The following is a 24135-nucleotide window of genomic DNA, read 5'->3' as shown; positions in this document are numbered from 1 at the left end:
CAATGTTGTAAAACAATAAAACACGAAAACTTCCGAAGGGTGTTAATACTTTTTATAGGCACTGTGTATATTAAATAGTTAAATAAACATGTAGTGCAAAAAAAAAAGTGAATTGGTGTTCATGGGTTCAATGTCCATTCAGAAATCTGATGGAGAGGGAGAAAGCTGTTCTTGAATCGTTGAGTGTGTGCTTTCAGCTTCTGTGCCTCCTTCATAATGATAGCAATGAGAACAAGGCTTGGCCTGGGTGATGGGGGTCCTTAATAACAGATGTCACCTTTTTGATGCATCGCTCCTTGATCCTGGATACTATGGAAACTAGTACCCATGATGGAGCTGACTAAGTTTACAACTCAGCAGCTTATTTTGATCCTGTACAGTAGCCCCCCGTCATACCAGGTGATGATGCAGCCAGTTAGAATGCTTTCCATTCATGATGTATCTGTAGAAATTTGCTAGTGCTGTTGGTGACATAGCAAATCTCCCCAAACTCCAAACGAACTATACAGACAGTTGTAGCTACATCGATTATATAGGCCTAGGGTAGTAGATGAGTACATGGAGGGCCATGGGAATTGTACACTAAAATGGCATTGGGGTTGAGAATCTCCTTTGATCTTGGTGACCAGTGAAGGAGACTTGGACGGCCAAATGGCCTAACCCATTCCATCCTGTATTCTAATGAGGTTCCTTTATTAAAAGAGCAAAAGGTTGTGCCTATTATCACATTTTAACAGCATTGTTTAAATTTAACAATAAACGTGCATTTCTACAACTTAATGTTACTTTGGGTTTTTACATCTTTTCCTTTGTTTTGAAATCCTACACATAACTGCAGAATATTACTCCATTTCAATAAATGTTTCATTGATTAATTTGCCACATTTGTTGCATTAATTGGTCACAAGATGAGCAATGATGCTATTAGCTCCTGTTGGTAAGTAAATTAATGAAGTGATGTAGATGAATCATATCATCAATCAGGTTAATGCAAAGCATGCATACTGATTTCTAACATAAAATGTGCGTAACTCATTGAATAAGACAATTGTAGAAATTTCAGGCACAATATGAGGTAGTTTGGCCAATGTGTCCAGACCAAATACATGAGTTTTGAGATTAATGCTGTTTTCAGCTCCTGTGCCATAACCTACACAACAAGATGAAGTTGTAAACTGGATTAGACATTGGCTGTGAGGGGGAAGCAAGAGGGTTACCTCTCTGACCGGAGGCCTGTGAGTTGTGCTGGGTCCTGTGTTGTTTGTCACCTATATCAGTGATCTGGATTATTAACTGGATCAGCAAATTTATGGATGACACTACAACTGGGGGTGTAGTGGACAGAAAAGAAGGCTATCATGGCTTGCAGAGGGATCTGCATCATCTGGAAAATGTGATGAAAGATGGCAGATGAAAATTAATGCAGACAAGTGCAAGGTTTTGCACTTTGGTAGGACCAGTCATGGTAGGTTTCATACACTGAATGCTAGAGCACTGAGGAGTGTGGTAGAACAAGGAGATCTGGGAATACAGGTCCATAATTCGTTTAAAGGAACATCACAGGTGGATAGCATTGTAAAGAAAGCTTTTGACACATTGGCCTTCATCAATGTATTAAGTACAGGATATGGGATTTTGTTGAAATTGTATAAAATATTGGTGAGGTCTAATTTGGAGTATTATGTAAAGTTTTGGTCACCTACCTATAGGAAAGATGTTGAAAAAGTACAGAAATTTTACAAGAATCTGGCTGGGTCTGGAAGACCTGAGCTATAAGGAAAGATTGAATAGGTTAGGACTTTATTCCTTAGCATGTGGGAGATTTGATAGAGGTATAGATAGGGTAAATGCAAGCAGGCCTTTTCCAGTGAGGTTGGGTTAAGCATGAAAGGTGAAATATGTAAGGGGAACATAAGGGGAAACTTCTTCACTCAGAGGGTCATGAGAGTGTGGAATGGTCGGGATTGAGGACGTGATTTTAAGTTTAACTCTGTTTGGTTTCAAGTTAGCCCATTGCTTTGCTTTGCTTTTAGTTAGTTGCAAGGTGGGTTTTTTTTGGGGGTTTTTTTTTTCTTTTTTTTTCCATTGATATATATAAAATTTAGTATACTATTATGTTATCTTGGTTTCTTATGTTTAAATTACATTGTAGTATATTTTTTGGTATTGATACCTTTTGGAATTTTATTATACTTTAACATTGTATTAATGTTTATATGGCTTACCTTTTTTGTATACTTATTCAATAAAAAGATTTAAAAAGAAAAGAGAGTGTGGAATGAGCTGCCAGCACAAGTGGTGCCTCCAAACTCTACTTCAACTGTTAAGAGACTGTAGGGGTATAGAGGGCTATAGTCCTAGTGCAGGTGGATGGGAGTAAGATAAAATAAGATGAAACTTTATTTATCCTGAAAGAAATTATACTTTATTGTCGCCAAACAACTGATACTAGAACGTACAATCATCACAGCGATATTTGCTTCTGCGCTTTGCGCTCCTTGGAGTACAAATCGATAGTAAATATTGTTACTCAGTCAGAAATGCTTACTTTAAAGTACAAAATGTAAGCGTTGAGATATGAAAAAAATACAAAATATGCATTAAAAAGTAATGGTGCAAAATACAGATGTGCAATGAAACCATATTCTTAAGGAGGAGGTGTTGTAGAATCCTATAGCCATAGGGAGAAAGAATCTCCTGTGACCTCGGTGAAATCAGTCTGTTTAAAGTAGGTAGTTTAATGGTTTTGACATGGACTAGATGGGCCAAGGGGCTGTCTCCTGTGCTGTACTTCACTATGACTCTAAAGAATTGAACATTAATTAGCCATAAATGCAATGAATATTTCTGCGTCCACCACCCTCTTAGCAGTGAGTAACAAAACAAATGTTTGACTGACCTTTTTGGAGCTTATTTCGATTAAAGGCTGGTTTTATTCCCTCATCTCCACTATGGTTCTTCCTATAGTTTACAATTAGTGCACCCACGTTATTGGGCTCGCGACTAAGGGAAATGGGTTAAACTTGTTCAGCTTTTCATAATTGTGTACACTTTAACCAAATTGCTTATTAGCTTTGAACATCACAAGTGCAGAAGTCAGAAATTTGAAATCAATTATGAAAATACTGGAAAGACTGCTTGACTTGCTTTCTGTTTGCAACCGTTTGTGTTCCTAGTTTTAAGGAAATGAGATGGAGAATGAATCACGAGCACAGAGAACCCCACTCCACTGGAGTGCTGGATGTGGAGTGGTTTGGTGTCCAAGGTGGAGTCAGTGTTTCTCCCATTATTCACTCGCCAGAAGACAAGCCGTATTGTGGTTGACTACTGCAACATTCATGGACTTGGACTACTTTTTTTGTGTGACTGTATTTTGCTGATACTTTATTTTCCTTGTGCTGTGTCTGACTGTTAGGACAGTGATCTGCACCTTGGCCCTGGAGTAACACTATTTCATTTGGCTGTATTCGTGGGTATTCATGTATGGTGGAATGACAATTAAACTTGAAGTTGAAAACACACAGACCTTTCATTCACTTGCACTGCCTTGGAGTAAGTAAGAGGGTAAAAGTGTAGACTGCTTTTCCCAAGTGGGAGTGATGCAGAGAGACCCAGTGATGGGGGATGTGAGCTGTAGTGGACCAGGCGGTGGTAGGAATGATTTTTACGGTTTGTAAGGATCAAACCTAAAGGTTGTTACTGGTCTAAGAGGCAGAAAATAAGAGAAAAGGCCAGCTACAAGAGGTGGGGATGGGGGGGGCAGTGACGCTTGATAGGGTGGGAAAGCATTGTAAGATGGGTGATTGCGTAGAGCTTTAACATTGAGAATGCACTGGCATCAGCAGAGCAGAGTATGGTCAAGTGGGGTAGGGAGGTTGGACAGGCAAGCAGACACCCCGGTAACATCTACAACAAGCGGGCACCCCGGTAACATCTACAACAAGCGGGCACCCCGGTAACATCTACAACAAGCGGGCACCCCGGTAACATCTACAACAAGGTTATGTTATGCGATCGGCACAAAACAGAATTAAATGTGAGCTTGCGTTCAGGGGCATCATGCCCTGGACACTGATCATCATTAACTTTTATCAGTGTAGCCTCCACTCTCCAGTTTCAGAATTTTGTATGAGTCATGTAAAAATATGTGGGCAACAGGCAACACGCACAAAATGCTGGAGGAATACCGCGGGTAGGTCCCTCCCTCCCTCCCTCACCCACCTACCTAACCCCTCACATGGACTACATTTGAACAAATGAATTGCTTCAGATTAATGTTTACATGCCACCCCATAGCAGATATGATGTAAAGATTTCTATTTGTGGGCAGCTAAATTTTAAGAAGTATGCTCTACAGGCAGATATAGCCCCCCCAAAAATCTGGGAGGCTGCATTAGTTTAGCTGGCTAAATCTCGTTCTGACTGTGTCTCTGAGAGCTCTGGGTATATGCCACAGAGTCCAAGTGTTACAAACGGCTCCTGTGGTGTAGGGTGTCTATTTGCCATTGTCCTGTGGTTTTAATGTAGTGAGTTTCATGGCCAGTTGTTTTGTAATAAGGATATGGTACTGAAATTTGCTTATGGTGTCAAACTAAAAAAAAATAGTCTATTTGAATATCAAAGGTATTGATATGGTGATATTGAAGAAATTACACCTGTGGTAGACAGGTTTCAATATTAGTCAGTGCCAAGGTGATCATTGTGGTTTAAGAAATTGTCTATAATTGCATTCTAAGTGGAATCAACCTAATTTTTGATAGCATTTTGTGTTGATGAGGCCAGTTTTTTTTTTAAAAAAAAAGAAATAGAGTTTTGTTTTAACACTAAAGGTACTTAGCTGGCCGTGGTGCGTCCGCACCGGACTTCAGGGTGTGTGTGTGTTTGGTACAAATCCGGCCTGTGGCTTGGACACTTCACATCTGTGCTGGCATCGAGTGAGCAATTTAACCTTGTTAATAATAAAAAAAAAAGCAGACAAATGTGAAGAAAGCGGCAAGGTTGCTGCCCGATGCACCACAAGAGAGGAACATCAAACGAAAGATTTGGAAAGCCAGTCCCTTTTTACCATTGACCAGCTGGCTCGATTCATTGATTCAGAGCAAACACGGAGGACCCTTGCCGGGGTCAACCCACGAAAAGCGGGAGGTCCCAACAACATCCCTGGACATGTGCTCAAGGAATGTGCTAATGTATTAGCAGATGTCCTGACAGACACTTTCAACATCTCCCTTAGTCAAGCCATTGTCCCCAGATGCTTCAAAACCTCCACAATCATCCCTGCAGCAAAGAAATCAGCTGTAGCCTGTCTGAATGATTACCGTCCTGTTGCCCTGATCCCCATAGTGATGAAATGTTTTGAATGGCTTGTCAAGCCTCATATCACAGCCAGCCTCCCCTCATCACTGGATCCTCTACAGTTTGCTTATCGTCCAAATCGCTCTACGGAGGAGGCAATATCCACCACACTGCACACAGTTCTCTCTCACTTGGACAACAAAGACACTTATGCCAGAATCCTGTACATTGATTTCAGTTCAGCGTTCAATACCGTCATCCCGCAGAGACTAGTGGAGAAACTGTCGCTGCTTGGCCTCAACACTGCCATGTGTCGCTGGATTCTGGATTTCTTGACAGAGAAACCACAGTCAGTCCGTGTTGGCAGGAACATCTCTGACTCCATCACACTGAGCACTGGATCCCCACAAGGCTGTGTGCTTAGCCCACTGCTGTTTACACTGCTAACACATGACTGTGCAGCCAGATTCAAGGAGAACCTGATCATTAAATTTGCAGACGATACCACAGTGGTGGGGTTCATCAGCAAAAATGATGAAACTATGTGCAGGGAGGAGGTCAAACACCTAGACAGCAGGTGCAGGGATAACAACTTGATGCTTAATGTCACCAAAACCAAGGAGATGATCATCGATTTCAGACGGTCTCAGCCTGGGCACACATCCCTCAGCATCAGCAGCTCCACGGTGGAGAGAGTGGAAAACATCAAGTTCCTTGGGGTGCAGATCTCCGACAATCTCACCTGGTCCAGGAACACCACTGGGATTGTGAAATGGGCCCAGCAGAGATTGCACTTTCTGAGGAAGCTTAAACAAGCATCACTCCCCACTAACATCTTAACTACATTCTACAGAGGCGTGGTTGGGATTGTGCTGACCTTTTGCATCACAACCTGGTACTCCAACTGCAGTGCTGTTGACAAAAAAGCCTTGCAGAGGGTGGTTAGGGGAGCAGAGAAGGTTATTGGGGTCTCCCTACCTTCTGTCCAAGACCTCTTTCAGAGTCGATGCCTCCAGAAGACACAGTACATCATTAAAGACCCCTCACACCCTCTCCATGAACTGTTTGTTCTTCTGCCATCAGGCAAACGTTACAGGAGCATCAAATCTAAAACCGCAAGGCTTCTAAACAGCTTCCTCCCACAGGCAGTCAGACTGCTAAATAGCTGCTCCACCTGACTCTGCTTTGGACACTTTTAACTCGCACTGGACACTTTTATAACTTGATTTTAACTGACATGTGGCTGTTGTGTTTTACTATTTATTGTTATGTTTGTTATTTAGTGTTGCGTTTGTTATGTTATGATTGCACTGCCCCTGAGGAACGCTGTTTCATTCTGTCCTGCAGAGCTGATGTACGGTTAGAATGACAATAAAGTTTTTTGAATCTTTTTGAAAACAAACTAAAGGCACGTAATGTTCAAACACCAAGAGCTTAAGTAAGATGTTAGTAAAGGTGAGCAACTCATTAAAGGAGAGAAGGGCTATAGTGAACACACCTTGCTTCTACTTTCTTTGCTCTCTTCGACTTTAACTTTCTGTATTCTGGAAGATAATCTTAACCATATAACAATTACAGCATGGAAACAGGCCATCTCGGCCCTTCTAGTCCGTGCCGAACTCCTACTCTCACCTAGTCCCACCGACCTGCACTCAGCCCAAAACCCTCCATTCCCTTCCTGTCCATATATCTATCCAATTTAACTTTAAACGACAACATCGAACCTGCCTCAACCACTTCTGCTGGAAGCTCGTTCCACACAGCTATCACTCTCTGAGTAAAGAAGTTCCCCCTCATGTTACCCCTAAACTTTTGCCCTTAACTCTCAATTCATATCCTCTTGTTTGTATCTCCCCCACTGTCAATGGAAAAAGCCTATCCACGTCAACTCTATCTATCCCCTCATAATTTTAAATACCTATATCCAAGTCCCCCCCAGCCTTCTATGCTCCAAAGAATAAAGACCCAACTTGTTCAACCTTTCTCTGTAACTTAGGAGATGAAACCTAGGCAACATTTTAGTGAATCTCCTCTGTACTCTCTCAATTTTATTGACGTCTTTCCTATAATTCGGTGACCAGAACCTTGTTACTGATCTTGTTCAGTAAGACTATAAATCTTGTTACTGATTCTGAAAAAAATATACTGTGCCTCTGTCTATTCCCTTAGAACTCTAATAATTCATTAAATGACTTAATGCTTGCAAACTACTTTGACCTGAACTAAAACGTAAGGTTATAAGATTATTTTGCCCTGAATTATAACTCGTAAGATCATAAGATATAGGAACAGAATTAGGCCGTTTGGCTCATTGAAAATGCTCCACCATTACTCCATGGCTGATCCATTTTTCTTCTCGTCTCCAATCTCCTGATTTCTCCCTGTATCCCTTCATGCCCTGACCAATCAAGAAACCATCAACCTCTGCCTCACAGACTTGGCCTCCATGGCTGCCTGTGATAAAGAATTCCACAGATTCAGCACTCTCTGGCTAAAGAAATTCCTCTTCATCTCCATTCTAAAAGGATGTCCCTCTATTTTGAGGCTGTCCTCTGGTCTTAGACTCCCCAACTATAGGAAACATCCTCTACACATCCACTCTCTCAAGACCTTTCACCATTCGATAGGTTTCAATTGGGTCACCCCTCATTCTTTTAATTCCAGTGAATACAAGCACAGAGCCATCAAATGCTCTTGATGTGACAAGCCGTTAATCCAGGAATCATTTTCGTGAACCTCTTTTGAACCCTTTCTAATTTCAGCACATTCTTTCTAACATAAGGGGCCCAAAACTGCACACAATACTCCAAGTGAGGTCTTGCTAGTGTTTCATATAGTTTTTAACATTAAATCCTTGCTTTTGTATTCTAGTCTTCTTGAAATGAAATGAATGCCTTCCTTGCCACAGTCTCAACCCTCAAATTAACCTTTAGGAAATGCTGCACAAAGACTTCCTTTGCACCTCAGAGTTTTGTATTTTCTCTCTATTTAGAAAATAGTCGAGCCTTTCGTTTCTTTTATCAAAGTACATGACCACACACTTCCTGAGACTGTATTCAATCAGCCTCTTCTTTGCCCATTCTCCTAATTTATCTGTCCTTCTGTAGCCTCTCTACTCCCTCAAAATTACCTGCCTCTCCACCTAACTTCATATTGTCTGCAAACTTTGCAACAAAGGCATCAATTTCATCATCAAATCATTAACATATAACATAAAAAGAATTGATTCCAGCATGAGCGCCTGTGGAACACCACTAGTCACCGGCTGCCAACCAGAAAGGCTCCCTTTATTCCTATTCTTTGCCTCCTGCTAATCAGCCACTGCTTTATCCATGCTAGAATCTTTTCTGTAATACCATGCGCTCGTAGATTGTTGAACATCTTCATCTTGTCGAAGGCCTTCAGAAAATCCAAGTGCACAACATCAACCAAATCTCCTTTGTCTCTCCAGTTTGTTATTTCTTCAAAGGATTTCAGTAGAATTCTGTCAAGATTTTCCCTTCAGGAAACTGTGTGGACTATGGCCTATTTTAATCACATGCCTCCAAGTGCTCTGAAACCACATTTTGATCAATCAACTCCCAAACACTGAGGCCAGATTAACAGGCCTATAGTTTTCCTTCTTTATCTTTCCCTTGTGGAACTATTCCAGAATCTAGTAATTCTTTAAAGATCATTACTAATACCTCCATAATCTTGCAGCCACATTTTTTGGAACACGGGGTGTACAACATTGGGTCCAGGTGACTTATCTACCTTCAGACCTTTCAGTTTCCCAAGAACCTTCTCCCTAGTAATGGTAACTTCACAGACTTCATGACCCCTGACACCTGGAACTTCCATCATACTGCTAGTGTCTTCCACAGTGAATACTGATGCTGAATACTTATTCAGTTTGTCCGCCATTTCCTTGTCCCCATTACTACCTCTCCAGCGGTCCAATGCCCACTCTCGCCTCTCATTTACACTTTTTGTATCTGAAGAAACTTTTAGTATCCTCTTTAATATTATCAGCTAGCTTACTCTCCTATTCCATCTTTACCTTCTGAATGACTTTTTTAGTTGCCATCTGTTGGTATTTAAAATTTTCTCAAGCCCCTAACTTCCCGTTAATTTTTGTTCTATTACCTGCCCTCTCTTTGGCTTTTATGTTGGCTTTGACTTGTTAGCCACAGTTGTGTCAACTTGCCTTTGGAATACTACTTCCTCTTTAGGATTAGATATCCTGTGACTTCCAAATTGCTTCCTGAAATTCCAGCTATTGTTGCTCTGCCATCATCTCTCCCAGTGTTCTTTTCCAATCAATTCTTGCCAACTCTTCTTTCATGCCTCTAGTTCCCTTTACTACACTGCAATATTGACACATCTGACTTCAGCTTCTCAAATTGCAGGATGAATTCAATCATATTTTGATCACTCTCCCCTCGGGGGTCTTTTACCTTGAGCTCTGTCATCAATTCTGGTTTGTTGTACAACGCCCAGTTGAGAATAGCTGAACCCCCTAGTGGGCACAACCATGTGCTGTGCTGAAGAGCCATCTCATAGGTATTCGAGAAACTCCCCTTCTTGGAATCACCCACCGGCATGATTTTTTTTTCCCCAATCTACCTACATATTAAAATTCCCCAATGACCATTGTAACATTGCCCTTTTAGCATGCATTTTCTGTCTCTTATTGCAACTTGTAGACCACATCATTACCATTGTTTTGCAATCAGTATATAACTCCCATCAGGGTCTTTTTTACCCCCTTGCAGGTCCTTAGCTCTATCCATCATGATTCAATGCCTTCTGACCCTATGTCACCTCTTTCTATCGATTTTTAATTTCATTTTCTACCAACAGAGCCACACTACCCCCTCTGCTTTCCTGCCTATCCCTTCAATACAGAGTGTGTCCTTAGACATTGAGTTTCCAGCTATAATCTTCTTTCAAACATGATTCAGTGATGCCTTCAAAATCGTACAGTATTTATCAATCTGTAACAATGCTGCAAGTTTATTGACCTTATTCCATATACAGTGCGCATTCAAATAGAACACCATTAGACCTGAGTTCATCTTTTTTGATTGTGTCTGCCTTTTACATTGCAATTCATCCCATTGACTGAAATTTTACCCTATCATCAGTCTCTTCTTGCTTGCAGTCTCACTACACGTTCCCTATGTTTGTAAACCAACTACCTCATCTTCAGCACTATCACTCCAGTTCCCACACCCATCAGTTTTAGGATAATTACGGAATAAATAGGTGCTTGGACCTGTGAGTGGAAAAGAAACGTGAATCGAGTCTGGTTTTGATCTCAGTAAATATGAATGCTTAGATTGAATGCAGGAAACACCAATGGATGTTTATTTGATTTCAGTTGTATAAGAGTAAAAGGGAGCTGAGAGTTGATATTGGACCACTGGAAAATGCTGCTGGTGAGGTAGTAATGAGGGAGACTTATCCACTTTTATATTCCTTAAAAGCGCCAGTACTTCCTCCTCTTTAATCATCATAGTTTTCATAACTTCCCTACTTGTTTTTCTTACCTTACACAATTCAATATCCTTCTCCTTACCGAATACCGAAGAAAAGAAATTGTTCAAAATCTCCCCCATCTCTTTTGGCGCCACACATAGCTGTCCACTCTGATTCTCTAAGGGACCAATTTTATCCCTCACTATCCTTTTGCTATTAATATAACTGTAGAAACTCTTTGGATTTATTTTCACCTTACTTGCCAAAGCAACCTCGTATCTTCTTTTAGCTTTTCTAATTTCTTTCTTAAGATTCCTTTTGCATTCTTTATATTCCTCGAGCACCTCATTTACTCCAAGCTGCCTATATTTACTGTAGATCTCTCTTTTTCCAAAGCAAGTTTCCAATATCCCTTGAAAACCATGGTTCTCTCAAACTCTTAACCTTTCCTTTCAACCTAACAGGAACATAAAGATCCTGTACCCTCAAAATTTCACCTTTAAATGACTTCCATTTCTCTATTACATCCTTCCCATAAAAAGAATTGTCCCAATCAACTCCTTCTAAATCCTTTTGCATCTCTTCAAAGTTAACCTTTCTCCAATCAAAAATCTCTACCCTGGGTCCAGTCCTATCCTTCTCCATAATTATATTGAAACTAATGGTATTGTGATCACTGGATCCGAAGTGCTCTCCAACACATACCTCCGTCACCTGTCCTATCTCATTCCCTAACAGGAGATCCAATACTGCCCCTTCTCTAGTTGGTACTTCTATGTATTGCTGCAAAAAACTATCCTGCACACATTTTACAAACTCCAAACCATCCAGCCCTTTTACAGAATGGGCTTCCCTGTCTATGTGTGGAAAATTAAAATCTCCTACAATTACAACCTTGTGCTTACTACAAATATCTGCAATGTCCTTACAAAGACCTTACATTAGAGAAGGTGCTGAACATTGCAACATTGTTGGAAACAGCAGCACAGAGTGCTTCAGAGATGCAGCAAAAATCTCTGGAATATGCTGCAAATAAAATGTCACTGAACAGGAATGAAGGAAAGAAATGTTACTGTTGTGGGAACATGTCACATGACCTTGATGACCGTTGGTTTAAAGACAAAGAATGCAGAAACTGTGGCAAACAGGGCCACTTCGGCAGAGTACGCAAAGCTAGTCAGCAGCAGAAAAAGGACAAAATATAGAGAAACAAGAAACCCCAGAAAGGAAAATACAACAATGTACACAAAATGAAAGAAAGCAGTTCTGATGAAAACGACTCAGACAAAAGTGAATTGTCTCATCGGCAACTTCACAGCGTGAAAGAGACAGATGATCGAAGAGTAATATGGATCACTCCACAAATGGTGGGCGTGAGATTGAAAATGGAGTTGGACACAGGCTCAGCTGTAACAGTGATCTCTGTACACAACTACAAATGACTGTTTTCTCACATACCTCTGAAACGAACTAAACTACTGCTAAAGACTTGCACAGGACAGAAAGTGCATCCCAAGGTAAAATTAAAGTGACAGTGACCTACAGAGACAAAACACAGCAGCTGAACCTCTATGTACTGAAAAATGGAGGATCACCATTGCTGGGACGTGAATGGCTCAGGAAAATCCAGTTGGATTGGCACACCATCAAGGCACTAGTTGTGTCAGCAAAGGAGGGCAACAAGGCTACATCTGAGAGACTGTCACAAATACTTGCTGATTCTGAGGAAGTGTTCATGAAAGGAATAGGAACATTTCAGGGCATGAAGGCAAAGATTGAGATTGAGGAAAATGCACGTCCAAAATTTCACAAAGCCAGAGCAGTGCCATATGCAATCTATCCAATAGTAGAGGCAGAGCTGAAATATCTGGAGCGGACTGGGGTCCTGTCAAAGGTGGATTGAAGTGAATGGGCCATGCCTATTGTTCCAGTGATGAAGAAAACCTCCAGCACAAAACCAGGAAAACTAAGCAAGGTGCGCATATGTGGAGACTTTAAAGTGACTGTTAACCCAGTTCTCTGCACAGTACAGTGTCCTCTACCTCGTATTGAGGACATCATTTCTTCCCTTTCAGGAGGGAAACATTTCACAAATATTGATTTGACCCAGGCTTATCTCCAAATGGAAATCGATGAAGCATTCAAGAAATACCTGACAATAATACACACACAAAGGACTTTACCAGTACAACAGGTTGGTGTTTGGGATAGCATCAGCTCCTGCAATCTGGCAAAGCGCAATGGACCAGGTCCTGCAGGGGATTCCAGGGACAGTGCTACCTGGATGACATCACTGTCACCAGCAAAGATGACAACGAACATCTTTCTAACCTTGAACAAGGGCTCACCAGGTTACGAGAATATGGGCTCAGAGCTAATCGACAGAAATGTGAGTTCTTCAAAAAGGAAATCTCATACTGTGGGCATGTGATTAACAAGGATGGCTTACACATGTCTCAAGACAAGATAGAAGTGGTGCTTAAGGCACCACCACCTGAAAATGTGCCTCAGCTGAGAGCATATCTTGGTCTAGTGAACTATTACCACAAGTTCCTGCCTAACCTATCCACAGTCCTAGACCCACTAAATGCACTGTTACAGACAGGGACAGAGTGGAAATGGACTGAGAGCTGTGAGAAAACGTTTCAAGAAACTAAAAGACTCATAACTTCAGAAGGGGTACTCGCACACTTTGACTCCTCCTTACCTATCTGACTGCCTTGTGATGCCTCACCCCATGGGATGGGAGCTGTGTTATCGCACATGGCTCAGAAAGACCAATAGCCTTTGCCTCAAGAACGATAACTTCAACTGAATGTAACTACGCATAGATTGACAGAGAGGCCCTAAGCCTCATGTGGGGAGTCAAGAAATTCAGTTGCTACCTGTATGGTCAAAAGTTTACCCTGTTGACTGACTATCAGCCTCTTGTGTCAATCTTCAACCCAAGAAAAGGCGATCCAGTGATGACAGCACAAAGGCTGCAGCGATGGTCTCTTAGCAGGTCACGTGTATGACACTGAACACAAGGGGACCAAGCAACATGGTCATTTATAAAAATCACCAAGAATAAGGGTCCCGGAACAGATCCCTGAGACACTCCACTGGTGACTGACCTCCATGCAGAATATGACTTGTCTACAACCACTCTGCCTTCTGTGGGCAAGCCAGTTATGGATCCACAAAGCAAAGTCCCCTTGGATCCCATGCCTCCTTACTTTCTCAATAAGCCTTGCATGGGATACCTTATCAAATACCTTGCTGAAATCCATATACACTACATGTACTGCTCTACCTTCATCAATGTGTTTACTCACATCCTCAAAATTCAGTCAGGCTTGTAAGGCACAACCTGCCCTTGACAAAGCCATGCTGACAACTCCTAATCATATTATAACTCTCCAAATGTTCATAAATCCTGCCTCTCAGGATCTTCTCCAACCACGTACCAACCACTGAGGCAAGACTCACTTGTCTATCATTTCCTGGGCTATCTCTACTCCCTTTCTTGAATAAAGGAACAAAATCTGCAACCCTCCAATCCTCTGGAACCTCTCCTGTCCCCATTGATGATGCAAAGATCATCGCCAGAGGGTCAACAATCTCCTTCCTCACCTCCCACAGTAACCTGGGGTACATCTTATCCAGTCCCGGCAACTTATCCAACTTGATGCTTTCCAAAAGCTACTGCACATCCTCCTCCTTAATATCTACATGCTCAAGCTTTTCAGTCTGCTGCAAATCATCACTACAATCACCAAGATCTTTTTCCACGCTGAATACTGAAGTAAAGTATTCATTAAGTACCTTTGCTATTTCCTCCGGTTCCATACATATTTTCCCACTGTCACACTTAATAAGTCCTATTCTATCATGTCTTATCCCCTTTCTCTTCACATACTTGTAGAATGCCTTGGGGTTTTCCTTAATCCTGCCCGCCAAGGCCTTCTCATGGCCCCTTCTGGCTCTCTGAAATTCCTTCTTAAGCTCCTTCCTATTAGCCTTATAATCCTCTAGATCTCTAACATTACCTAGCTCTCTGAACCTTTTGTAAGCTTTTCTTCTTGACTAGATTTACTACAGCCTTTGTACACCACGGTTCCTGTACTCTACCATAACTTCCCTGTCTCATTGGAACGTACCTATGCAGAACTCCACACAAATATCCCCTGAATATTTGCCACATTTCTTCCATACTTTTCCCTGAGAACATCTATTTCCAATTTCAGCCTCCAATTTCCTGCCTGATAGCCTCATAATTCCCCTTACTCCAATTAAATACTTTTCTAACTTGTCTGTTCCTATCTCTCTCCATTGCTATTGTAAAGGAGATAGAATTATGATCACTATCTCCAAAATGCTCTCCCACTGAGAAATCCTGTCACCTGACCAGGTTCATTTCCCAATACCAAATTAAGTACAACCACTCCTCTTGTAGGCTTATCTACATATTGTGTCAGGAAACCTTCCTGAACACACCTAACAAACTCCACTCCATCTAAACCCCTTGCTCTAGGGAGATTCCAATCGATATTTGGGAAATTAAAATCTCCCATCGCTCCCTACACAACTCCCTTGTCCATTTGTCCCCCCCATCCCTCCCCACTGATCTCCCTCCTGGCACTTATCTGTGTAAGCGGAACAAGTGCTACACATGCCCTTACACTTCCTCCCTTACCACCATTCAGGGCCCCAAACAGTCCTTCCAGATGAGGCATCACTTCACCTGTGAGTCAACTGGGGTGATATACTGCGTCCGGTGCTCCCGATGTGGCCTTTTATATATTGGTGAGACCCGACACAGACTGGGAGACCGCTTTGCTGAACATCTACGCTCTGTCCGCCAGAGAATGCAGGATCTCCCAGTGGCCACACATTTTAATTCCACATCCCATTCCCATTCTGACATGTCTATCCACGGCCTCCTCTACTGTAAAGATGAAGCCACACTCAGGTTGGAGGAACAACACCTTATATTCCGTATGGGTAGCCTCCAACCTGATGGCATGAACATTGACTTCTCTAACTTCCGCTAGGCCCCACCTCCCCCTCGTACCCCATCTGTTACTCTTTTTTATGCACACATTCTTTCTCTCACTCTCCTTTTTCTCCCTCTGTCCCTCTGAATATACCTCTTGCCCATCCTCTGGGTCACCCCCCCCCCCGTCTTTCTTCCCGGACCTCCTGTCCCATGATCCTCTCGTATCCCCTTTTGCCTATCACCTGTCCAGCTCTCGGCTCTATCCCTCCCCCTCCTGTCTTCTCCTATCATTTTGCATCTCCCCCTCCCCCTCCAGCTTTCAAATCCCTTACTCACTCTTCCTTCAGTTAGTCCTGACGAAGGGTCTCGGCCTGAAACGTCGACTGCGCCTCTTCCTATAGATGCTGCCTGGCCTGATGCGTTCACCAGCAACTTTGATGTGTGTTGCTTGAATTTCCAGCATCTGCAGAATTCCTGTTGTTTGCGTTAAAATGACTTTACTAGTTTTTTTTAAAATAATCACCAGTCTGACATGGAGATTTAACTCTTTCTAATCACTTTAAATAGCAGTAATCCTTTCCCCCCAGTTGGACATCATGGAACCCAACCTCTACTCCATGGGCTTTATCAACACCTCTCGCGCTGCAGTAAAGCAGCCAGCAGAATCAAAGACCCCACTCATAACCAATATCTTCTCCCTTCTCCCATCAGGCCAAAAATTCCATATACAATTACCACCAACCTCAAGACAACAGCTACCCTGTTGGAAGTTTCTTGAATGTTTTCCTAGTAAAGTCCTGACTTCACAATCTTCAACTGTTACGCTTGATTTTGTATTCTGCTACTGATTTACCTTGCATTACTTCAATGTACTGTGTAATGATTTGATCTGTATGCAAGACAAGTTATCACTATCTCTACATGTGACAATAAACCAATTCAAACTGATATTGGGGCACCATCCAAGATCAGGGACCCTCACCACCCAGGCCATGCTCTCATCTCACTGCCGCAATCTGGGTGAAAAAAGGCACTGGACACTTAGGCCCCACACCACCTGGTTCACGAGCGGTTATTACCCCTCGACCATCAGGCCCCACACTGCCAGGTTCACGAACAGTTATTACCCCTCAGCCATCAGGCCCCACACCACCAGGTTCAGGAACAGTTATTACCCTAAAACCATCAGGTCCCACACCACCAGGTTAAGGAACAGTTATCATCCCTCAGCTGTCAGGTCCTACACCACCAGGTTCAGGAACAGTTATCACCCTAAAACCATCAGGCTCTTGCAATAAAGGGGATAATTCACACAACTTCTCCTGCCCCATTGCTGAACTGTACCCACAGCCACAAGTCCACTTTCAAGGACTCTCTCATCCCACGTTCTTGATATTCCTTATTTATTATTTTTTGAATTTGCAGAGATTGTTGTCGTTTTTGTCATCAGTTGCTTGATTACCCTGTTGAGTACGGTCTGCTATGGTTCTTGGATTTACTGAGTATGCGCACAACAAAATGAAACTGAGTCACATGGTGACATGTATGTACTTTGAACTTTCTGGAATTACTGCTTAAACAGTTTATTCAGGTTTTAATACAATTTCAAAAGGTGCGCCTGATGCCACAGACATAATACATCCGTCATGTAATGACGCTACAATGAACAACTACCTTACTACAATGTAAGAGCAGATAGTGGTCTAGTCGTTACCACTGCTGCTCAGCAGCCCCAGTACACTACATTTGATCCTGTCCTCGGTTATTCTGTGTGGAATTTATTTCCTTTTGCTTTCTGTGATCATTGTTCCCCATCCCTTGTCTCCGGTTTTCTTCCACACCCCTACAAAGGGCTAATCCATTAATTGGTAAATTATCACTAGTATTTCTGGTAATGTGTGGAACGTATGCATGGGGAGGGCACTGATTGGATTGTGAAAGACTGGTTTCTGGGAGAAAGGTTGCAGAATGGAACTGATAGCAATGTTGGTTTTATATAGATATCAGGGTTGCATACAGTGACATTTTTAATTTGAACTTGCAACAGTCTTGCAACACAAATTGTCCAGAGCACTGTAAAGGAAAGGTAATTGAATTGGGTCAAAATTCACTGGAATGTGAAGCATCTCAACTCTGAAGCAGTCGTGGAGGTTAACAATTCATCCAGAATCACTTTGCAACAGTTGTTGAACCACGGGGTTTCTGCTTTCAAAACCTGGTTTTCGTGATTTCCATAAGTCATGGGAGCAGGATTGGCCCGTGAAGTCTGCTCCACCATTCAATCGTGGCTGATCGTATTTTTTTTGTCCGGCTGCTCCTCAGCCCCATGCCCTGAAATTCTCCCTGTAACCTTTGATGCTATATCCAATCAAGAACCTATCATGCTCTGCCTTAAATACACGCAACAACTTGGCCTCCACAGGTGCCTGTGGTAATAAATTTTACAAATTTATCCACCTTTTGGTTAAAGAGATTTCTCCACATCTGGGTATTAAGTAGATGCCCTGTTATCCTGAGGCTATGCACACTTTTCCTAAACTCCCCCCACCATGGGAAACATCCTTTCTACATCTCTTCTGTTTTGGTCTTTGTTTCAACATTCGAAAGGTTTCAGTGAGATTCTGCTCCCGCGCCCCCCAACCAATCCTTCTAAATTCCAGTGAGTACAGACCCAAAGCCATCAAACGTTCCTCGTATGATAACCCTTTCATTCCTGGAATCATCCTTGTGAACCGCCTCTGGACTCCCTCCAATGCCAACACGTCTTAGATGTGGAGCCCAAAATTGTTCGCCATACTCAAGGTGTAGCCTTACTGGTATCACATCCCTGCTCTTGTATTCGAGTCCTCTTAAAATGAATGCTAACATTTCCTTTTTCTTCCTATCTGCAAGTTAATCTTTAGTTTGATCTGCACAAGGACTCCCAAATCCCTTTGCATCTCAGATTTTTGGATTTTCTTCTTGTTTAGAAAATAGTCTGCAGATTTATTTCTACTACCAAAGTGCATGATCATGCATTTTCCAACATTGTATTTCATTTGCTACTCTCTTGCTAATTCTAATCTGTCTAAGTCCTTCTGCAGACTTCCTGTTTCCTCAACACTACCTGTCCCTCTACCAAACTTCGTAACATCTGAAAGTTGGCAACAATCATCTAAACTGTTGATTTACAGCATAAAAAGAAGTGGCTCCAGCACTTATTACTTTTCTAGTGGTCCTATATCCACTCATCTCTCTTTTTTACATTCTTGAAAAAGCTTATACTATCCACTTTAATATTGTTTGCTAGATTTCATATTTCATCTATTCCCTCTTAATGATTTTAATTATCTGTAGGTTTTTAAAAGCCTTTGAATCCTGTCTTCCCACTATTTGTTTCTTTGTATGCCCTCTCTTTTGCTTTTACATTAGTTTTGACTTCCCTTGTCAGCCACAGTTGTACTATTTTGCCATTTGAGTATTTCTTCGTTTTTGGAATACATCTATCCTGCACCTTCCTCATTTTCCCAGAAACCCACACCATTGCTGCTCTGCTGACATTCCTGCCAGCAGCTCCTTCCAATTTACTTTAGCCAACTCCCCTCTCACATGACTTTACTCCACTGAAATACTGCTACATCAGATGGTCAGGCTGCAGAGTTTGAGAATACAAGAGCAAGGATGTGATGCTGAGGCTTTATAAGGCACTGGTGAGGCCTCATCTTGAGTATTGTGAACAGTTTTGGTCTCCTCATCTAAGAAAAGACGTGCTGGCATTGGAGAGGGTTTAAAGGAGGTTCACAAGGATGATTCCAGGAACGAATGGGTTATCATACAAGGAATGTTTGATAGCTCTGGGTTTTAAAAGGATGAGGGGGGATCTCATTGAAACCTTTCAAATGTTGAAAGGGCGAGACAGTAGATGTGGAAAGGATGTTTCCTATGGTGGGAGAGTCGAGGACAAGAGAGCACAGCCTTCGAATAGAGGGGCGTCCACTTAAAAACGCGATGCAGAGAGAAATTTCTTCAGCCAGAGGGTGGTGAATTTGTGGAATTTATTACCACAGGCAGATGTGGAGGCTGCGTGTTGGGTGTATTTAAGGCGGAGCTTGATAGGTTATTGATTGGACACAGCATCAAAGGTTATGGGGAGATAGCCAGGGAGTGGGGTTGAGGAGGGAAAGAAAGGATTAGCCATGATTGACTGGTAGAGCAGCCTCGATGGGCTGAACGTCTTATTTCTGCTCCTATGTCTTATGGGCTTAATTATGACATTACTGCTGTGTTTAGCCACACAGTCCTAAGTGTGAAGTGAGTAGAGCGGGGCTGTGTATGCATTCTTGTGGTGCCCCTGTGCTGATGGAGATTGTGGAGGACATGTTACCAGTCTAAACTGTAGTTTACAGAAGATCCAATTAGATGAGGTATTTAGGACAAGGACTTGAAATTTATTGATTAGTTTTGAGGGGATGATAGTATTAAATGCTGCACTGTAGTTTATAAGGTGCATCATTGCTGCCCAGATGTTTTGGCGTTGAGTGAAGAGTCAATGAAATGTCATCTGCTGTGGACCTGTTGCTCCGTTAGGCAAACTGAAGCATATCTAAATCTCCTCTCAGGTCGGAGTTGATGTTTCATCACCAAGATTTCAAAACACTACATCACTGTGGATAGAAGTGCTACTGGATAGTGATTACTGAGGCAGATCACAATATCCTTCTGAAGCTCTGGGTTAATTGAAGCCTGCTTGAACCAGGTGGATAACTCAGACATTGAAGTGAGAGTTTAAAGTTCTCAGTGAACGCCCCACTCCATGGAGTGTAAGTTTGGTGATGGCTGTGACTGAACAGAGACTGATCACACAGACGAACAATTTTAGACGGTTAGCCCCATCTAGAATGGTGCTGCCTTGAGCCGAGCACCATAAAGAGACCAAAAACTTTGCTAAGTAGGTACTATTGCACTAATCAGTGAGGTCACATGGATCGTTTCTTTTACATTTTTCCAGACAGTTCTTCAAGAGTCTCTCTGTGCAAAGCTGAAAAACAAATGTCTGTTTTTAAAGGTCTCCTGGTTTAATGTCATTACTTTAAAAAGTTAATTCTATTTTCTTTTGCTGCAAGCACAAATAACTTAACTTAGAGGGCATTATATATGTCCCTCAAAATTTCAGTGTTTTATTAAAGTTTGTAATGGGCACATTAGGTTTTAAGATACTTTTGAATTTCCATCTCTCCCTAAGCTCTCTTCCTGGATGTTAGTTTTATTTGACACTGGCAGGTGAACATCAAGGATTCTCAGATATAGCCAACACTGGCAAAGGCAGTGACTCTTTCTGGGGTAGAGAGAGAAAACTGCTCAGCTACAGAACAAAGGAAATCAGTGTTTCAGGGATCTTGGAGGACACAGGTTTCCTGTGTTAACCTGCAAAACATTCCTCAATGGTTCTAATGCTTTTTCAAATGCTCTGGAAAAGATGTGACTTGTGTTAACAGCAACATATTATTTTTCTTTTACTCACTCTGTTCTGTGACATTACAATAGTAAATGATAAAAATTAATAACATTTTCAATGTAAAAGAAAATCCATTTCCTTTCTATAATCAAGACAAAGTGTGCTAGTTTCAGATTTATTTCACTTTTAATGTATTTACCATCCCTTCAAGCAGCATTCCCTCTTTTTTACAGTTGTGCGGACCAACCAGTCCTTTGGGAAACTTTTTCATAGTCTGAAAACTGTGCATCACTTTGACAAAATATCATGGAAAATAAAATTGCAACTGTATGGCAACAAAAGCTATGTGTGTGGGAGCATTTCCATTACCACACACACATGCAGCTTGGAGGCAACAGACCTTCCAAATTAATTTTCTCCATGCACCTTTAGAGAGAGTGACTCAGGAGCAAGTGGGAACTGTGCCAGCATTTAGCCATTAGGTTTAGTACTGAGTTGGTGAAAATATCCTGAAGGAAGCATCATCTTTAGTACTGCACATATCAATCTGTGTGTTTTGTGTTAGCCCAGTACAGTACCTGCTATTTTAGACTCGACCAATGAGCGCAATGTAAGAGCAAATTTGGTTCCACTGAACGCATTAGAATGAGATAACTGGCAGTGAGTACAAGCTGTGGCTGACACCTCTGCACATTTAATGAAAATGATCAAAACTAAACTACTTAATTCCCTCAACGATTCTGATGAAAAGATTTACACAAGTGGAGATCACTTGGCTCTCCAGTTGGCCGGGACCTAGTGGAGACTAGCAGTTACCATGACAGCCAACCATTCAGAACAACAAGTCCGATCAATAAAAATGCAAGTACTTGGTAGAAACAGCACTCAATTGTGCACTGGTGATGTCACCTTGACTGGTGACAAAATGTTTGTGACCTAACCTCCAGGCTCGGTGAATAACCCTACACACATTAACAGAAGTGGTTAGAGGCAACTGTTAGACTTGGATATAAAGTGTGACTAAGTTAATGAAAGAATATATCTTGTTCATTTTCTTGCCCCTCCACTCAATAGTCATTGGTTTGATTTACTCATATTAATTCTGTTACAAATTATAAGTCAAACATGATATTAAATGAGATGAAGCTCTTACCTAAAAACATAATGCTCTGTTTTCTTGCTGATTCTACCTTTGTATTCCTTTGTTTTGATCCATCCTCTTTGCTCTCGCGTTCCATACTGAGTAAAGTGTTTATCATCATTTTGCACATACATGCCACTGAGATGAGAGTCACAATATAAAGAACAAAAGCACTGAAAACACTTGCTTGGAAGACAACCCATTTGGAGCTGAGGTTGGTGCAAATGGTATGGTTTGATTTCCTGTTATCACAGTTTCTACGAAGTGGATTGAGGCCTCTGTCAACAAAGGGCTCCAGTGGATCCTCTATGCCCATTGCAAAGAGGAGCGGCAAGGCTATGCAAAAGGAAGTCAGCCAGACAAAGCAGATCAGCTTCACTGTTCTTGAACCAGATACAGACCTGTGCTTGAATGGATGACAAATCGCAATGTAACGTTCAAAACTGAGAGTAGCAATATGCAGTATTGTGGCATAGCTACAGGCTTCGATGAAGAAGTTATAAATCTTGCAGGCTGCATTTCCACTTGATGTGGAAAATGGAAACCATATCACACTGTATAATTCCACAGGCATTCCCAGTAACAGAACAAGGAAATCAGCACAGGAGAGACTGATCATGTGATCAGCAACACTTTTTTGAAGGTAGCATTTCTTTTGGAGAACTTGTGCGACCTTTATAGTTAAAGTATTCCCAATTATTCCTGCCACAAGAATAATGCTGTACAATATTGTCAGAACAATCTTAGTTGGAAGTCGAGGTTCAAAATCGGCTACGTGTTTATGGTTGAAATATGATTCACAATTAACCTGGCCTTCCATGTTTTAAAAAATAATGAATATTAAAATGATCTTCTTTGGAAATGTAATCACCTGAAAAGCAGTACTGGAAGAAAAATGCAAATCGTTTCACCGTTTTTGTACAAAAGTGCAATTGTATCCACGAATGTGAGTAGCACCTTCCTTCAAATCGACACGAAGTTTACCTTCCTCAAAACTTCCGTCAGTTATTCTTTGTCCAAAGTTTAAAAGGTTGATGTTTTCATCCTTAAACTTGTACTGCCCCTGAAAACTGAACACACTCTGAGTCATTGAATGTGAACTTCAGAACTTAGAATTCTGTTAAATATTAAACACATGCGTATGAATTCACATTGTGGTGTAATGAGTACAGAGCAATACCAGCTATTTTTAAGCAAACCAACCTGTTTGAACGTTAACGTGTAAACAGGGGTGGAGAAACAGGAAAGGAATAGGCATTTTGCTCCTAAAACAAACAAAGATATGTAATGATTAGAGTACTATAAATATTAATACTAAATCTCTGTGATAGTTTCATTTTATTGCCAACAACAAATCTGTAATTTAGCACTTACATTTCAGTGGGATGATTGTTTCCACTGTGTTGCATTAGAAAGATAAAACTCCTTTTCATTCTCTGAAGCAGTAACAGTTGTCTGAGCCAGCTAATGTTCGTAATCCACAAGCTAACTTTTGCTCTAATTATTTCCTATCTGTTAACCACCACCCCCATCTGACCTTCCTTTCATATGTAAACTTGTCGTGACCGCATAACCTCGTCAATAGTCTGCCTTCAAGACTTCATGTTTCTGAGTTCCTGTCCAACCACTCTGTGTAAAAGTTTCTGATAAATAATTTCAAAAGAAGTGAATGAGGTGCATGCAGTGGTGAGTTCCACACTCAAACCTACCATTATTTTAAAAGCTCCTGTTAAATATTTGAACATGAGAGGTTTACTGTTAATTGGGTCTCCTCATCATCTACCTGTAGAGCCCCATTTAACTGCACAAAAATATCTCGAA

General features: G+C 41.5%; 1 protein-coding gene across 1 annotated transcript in view; it reads right to left on the bottom strand.

The window, feature by feature from the left end:
* Positions 1 to 23718, bottom strand: part of gpr39 (G protein-coupled receptor 39) — a 116662-nt gene extending 92944 nt beyond the window's left edge. The window contains exons 1-3 of the mRNA XM_063052480.1: positions 23689 to 23718; positions 23518 to 23579; positions 22327 to 23384 (exon numbers count right to left, since the gene is read on the bottom strand). Of these exons, the coding sequence (XP_062908550.1) occupies positions 22327 to 23134 (808 nt within the window). The 5' untranslated portion in view covers positions 23135 to 23384; positions 23518 to 23579; positions 23689 to 23718. The remainder of the gene's footprint in view (positions 1 to 22326; positions 23385 to 23517; positions 23580 to 23688) is intronic.
* Positions 23719 to 24135: the final 417 nt, after the last annotated feature.

The sequence above is a fragment of the Mobula hypostoma genome, chromosome 6 (genome assembly GCF_963921235.1).
Source record: "Mobula hypostoma chromosome 6, sMobHyp1.1, whole genome shotgun sequence".
Classification (NCBI taxonomy): domain Eukaryota; kingdom Metazoa; phylum Chordata; class Chondrichthyes; order Myliobatiformes; family Myliobatidae; genus Mobula; species Mobula hypostoma.
This window is presented reverse-complemented; position numbering and strand designations above follow the sequence as displayed.